General features: G+C 47.7%; 1 protein-coding gene across 2 annotated transcripts in view; it reads left to right on the top strand.

The window, feature by feature from the left end:
* The first annotated feature begins 1,662 nt into the window (after positions 1-1,662).
* EXOSC3 (exosome component 3) overlaps positions 1,663-3,525 on the top strand; it is a 7,228-nt gene continuing 5,365 nt past the window's right edge. For both annotated transcript variants that reach the window (XR_002772166.1, XM_003785148.3), the window contains exons 1-2: positions 1,663-2,034; positions 2,692-2,841. Coding sequence is in view for 1 of the 2 variants with exons in the window: in XM_003785148.3 (XP_003785196.1) it covers positions 1,705-2,034; positions 2,692-2,841 (480 nt within the window). In the remaining variant the exon portion in view is untranslated. The remainder of the gene's footprint in view (positions 2,035-2,691; positions 2,842-3,525) is intronic.

Raw genomic sequence — 3,525 nt, 5'->3', positions numbered from 1 at the left:
TTTGTTTTGTTTTGTTTTTTACAACAGAAGTTTTGTTTCATTTGCCCTTTTATTATACACAGGGAAAAACGGCTCGCCAGCGCCCTTGATAAATTTGGAGGGTCTTTAGAGTTGGTATGTGTTAAATATCCTTTAAAAATCTAAAAATTCACTTTGGGAGCAGGTGCAGCAAAGAGATGGGCAAAAAAAAATGGAGAACAGCTAAAGGCCATTAGACAGAGTCACGTCCTCCAAGACCCCAGGACCTCTCATCACTGCTGAGAAATCTGATCACTGGTTGAAGATTTTAGCTGATAGAGAAAACGGTGGTTTCAAATAACAACCCCCACATTTAAAGGACTAGAAGACCTGAAGTTTTTCAGTGGGCAACTAAGTGTGGTCCAGGGAAAGTGGCAGTAGGAATTTAATTTATTGATTTCTACAGGCTATGTAGGGATAGCTCAAGTACATGAAAATGTGTTTTTGAGACAGAGTCTCACTTTGTCGCCCTCGGTAAAGTGCTGTAGCGTCACAGCTCACAGCAACCTCAAACTCTTGGGCTCAAGCGATTCTCTTGCCTCAGCCTCCCAAATAGCAGGGACTACAGGCGCCCCTCACAACGCCCGGCTATTTTTAGAGAGGGAGGTCTTGCTCTGGCTCAAGCTGGTCTCAAAACTGTGAGCTCAGGGCCATCCGCCGGCCTCGGCCTCCCAAAGTGCTAGGATTACAAATGTGTTTACGATATCTGCTTATTTGCATGGGGGAAAGTCTAGGGAGAAATATACACTAAAGTGTTAAATTTGTCCTTTCGTCTGATAATACCTATTTTGTGCCAGAATTTGGTCTATGTAGACAGTATAGCAAGAGAAATAAACAGGCAAGACTAATACATTGTTTTTTTCCTTCTCCTGTTTTCCAAAAATAAATAGGTATCTTCTAAGGCCAGGCATGGTGGCTCACGCCTGTAATCCCTGCACTTGAGAGGCCAAGGCAGGTGGATTGCCTGAGCTCACGGGTTAGAGACCACCCTGAACAAGAGCGAGACCCCACCTCTAAAAAAAAAAAAAAAAAGAAAGAAAGAAAGAAAAAGAAATAGCCGGGCATTGTGGCGGGCGCCTGTAGGCCCAGCTACAGGGGAGTCTGAGGCCAGAGAATCCCTTAAACCCAGGAGTCTGAGGTTGCTCTGCGCAGCGACACCACGGCATTCTATAGGGCGACAACGTGAAACTCTGTCTTTAAAAAATAAATTGCATATCTTCTCTATCAACCAAAAACATTTTGAGGGAAAAGTCCTTTTCCTGTCAAAAGGTCAGCCACTCTACCGAGGGCGGAGTTGGAAGGGTAGAACTAACGTTCAATTTTCTAAGCTCCTCTGCTCAGGGATCCCACGGAACCCGACATGGATGTGTCTTGGAACCCCACAGTGCGATAGGACCCACAACACCGGAAGTGGGGGCTCCTCGATGGACTCCAGCTGCGCTCTTCTCATGCCCACCTGCGGACAGACTACAAGGTAAATGGCGGGTCAGAGACATCACAACCACTTTTAGCGGTAACCTCCGGGATAACCGCGATTGGGTTTCTCAAAGTTAGGTCCAAGTGTAGCCGACTGCTACTGCCGGAAACGGAAAGCCCTAGGAGGGCTTTGGTGATTGGTGATTGGACGCGGAGCCGGAAGCGGAAGCGGAAGCCAGATACCCAAAAGGGTATACGGTGGTGCCCGCGATGGCTGAAGCAGTGTCGGTTGCGGCCGACTCTCTCACTGGCGGCAGGGCGCGGGCGGCGCCCACAGTGCTGAATCAAGTAGTGCTCCCGGGTGAGGAACTTCTTCTCCCGGAGCAGGAGGACGTAGAAGGCCCTGGTGGTGGAGGGGAGCGGCCGTTGCGCTTGAATGCTGGAACACGCTCACGGGTACGCGTAGTGTGCGGCCCCGGCTTGCGGCGTTCTGGGGACCGTCTGCTGGTCACCAAGTGCGGCCGCCTCCGTCACAAGGAGCCCAGCAGCGGCAGCGGCGGTGGCGGTGGCGTTTACTGGGTGGATTCGCAGCAGAAACGGGTGAGCTGGGACTCTGCAGCAGTGAGAGTAGATGGGGCCCTGGAGTTTTGTGGAGGCTAGCCTGGAGCCACTACTGTCTCGTGTCCACCTCTGGCTCTCCTTTAGAGGAACAATGAACAATAGATACATAGCCTGAAAAAGGCAGCCGTGGGAGAAAAGCGTCTGGAGACTGAGTCGTGGTTACTGTATTCAGAATTCCAAAAGTCGGGGAGCAGGAGGTTTGCGCTGTAAACTGTCAAGACAGAACGGGCTCACTGCGTGGATATCATAGGGAGTCCGTTCTGTTAGAACAAGTAAGAACTTTCATATAGGAAAATTTGTCTGACAGTGTAATGGGCTACCCTGATTGTAAGGATCTGTGCCACTGGACCGAAGGTAGGGACTTACAGCTGAGGATTCTGAAGAGGTATGGGATCCTGGCTCAAACTAACAGACTATTAGAAGCTATGATCCCAAGAGTTTATGGTGTGATGGTCTTTTACCAAAAATGGCATATGATCAGGTTTCTTACAAGGTTTTTATTAATTTGTATCCTTGGATTTCAAAATACATCTCTTTAATGACTGTAAAGATATCTTCTTTGCTGAAGATATGTTCTAATGGTATCTGGTCATTTATGACTGTTCTCATACTGACTTTTCTTTCTTTTTTTGGTAGTATGTTCCTGTGAAAGGAGACCATGTGATTGGCATAGTGACAGCTAAATCTGGAGATATATTTAAAGTTGACGTTGGAGGAAGTGAGCCAGCTTCTTTGTCTTACTTGGCATTTGAAGGTGCAACTAAAAGAAACAGACCAAATGTGCAGGTAATGATGGGAGCTTTAGAAGGATGTTTCCTTTGTTACCTTTTATGTGTATATCCACCAGACAAGGAAGTCAACCATAGGCTTATAGAGGGAAGAGGAAGGTCGAGTAGTAGTAGTAGGCTGATAATGTCAGTTATCAGCCCTCTATCCTTGGAGCTGGCAAGAGGAGTAATCTTGTTACTTTGGGTTTTCTTTTTTTTTTTTTACTGAGACAGAGTCTCATTATGTTGCCCTTGGTAGGGTGTCGTGGCTTTATAGCTCACAGCAACCTCAAACTCTTGGCTTCAGCAATTCTCTTGCCTCAGCCTCCCAAGTAGCTGGGACTACAGGCGTCCACCACAACACCTGGCTATTTTGGGGGGCGGAGGTGGGGGGTTGCATTTGTCATTGTTGGTTTAGCTGGCCCAGGCTGGGTTCGAACCCACCAGTCCAGGTGTATGTGGCCGGCACCCTACCCACTGAGCTATAGGCAGCGCCCTATAGTTATATCCTTCATTGGGCCACATTTGAGCCATACCCAAACAACTAAACTCAAATTTCCTGCTATTTTACTTAGCTCATGCCGTTCCTTCTGTCTGGTTTGCATTATCCCTTCTTAGCCTATGGAACACATGCTCATCCATTGAGAGTTGAGACTTGTACTAAACATAACCACCTCTGTAAAGCCATCCCCAATTGTCACTT

Source organism: Otolemur garnettii, unplaced genomic scaffold (assembly GCF_000181295.1).
Source record: "Otolemur garnettii isolate 467f Iridium unplaced genomic scaffold, OtoGar3 scaffold00014, whole genome shotgun sequence".
NCBI classification, from domain to species: Eukaryota; Metazoa; Chordata; class Mammalia; order Primates; family Galagidae; genus Otolemur; species Otolemur garnettii.
The sequence above is the reverse complement of the archived record's forward strand: the minus strand, read 5'-3'. Positions and strand labels throughout refer to the sequence as shown.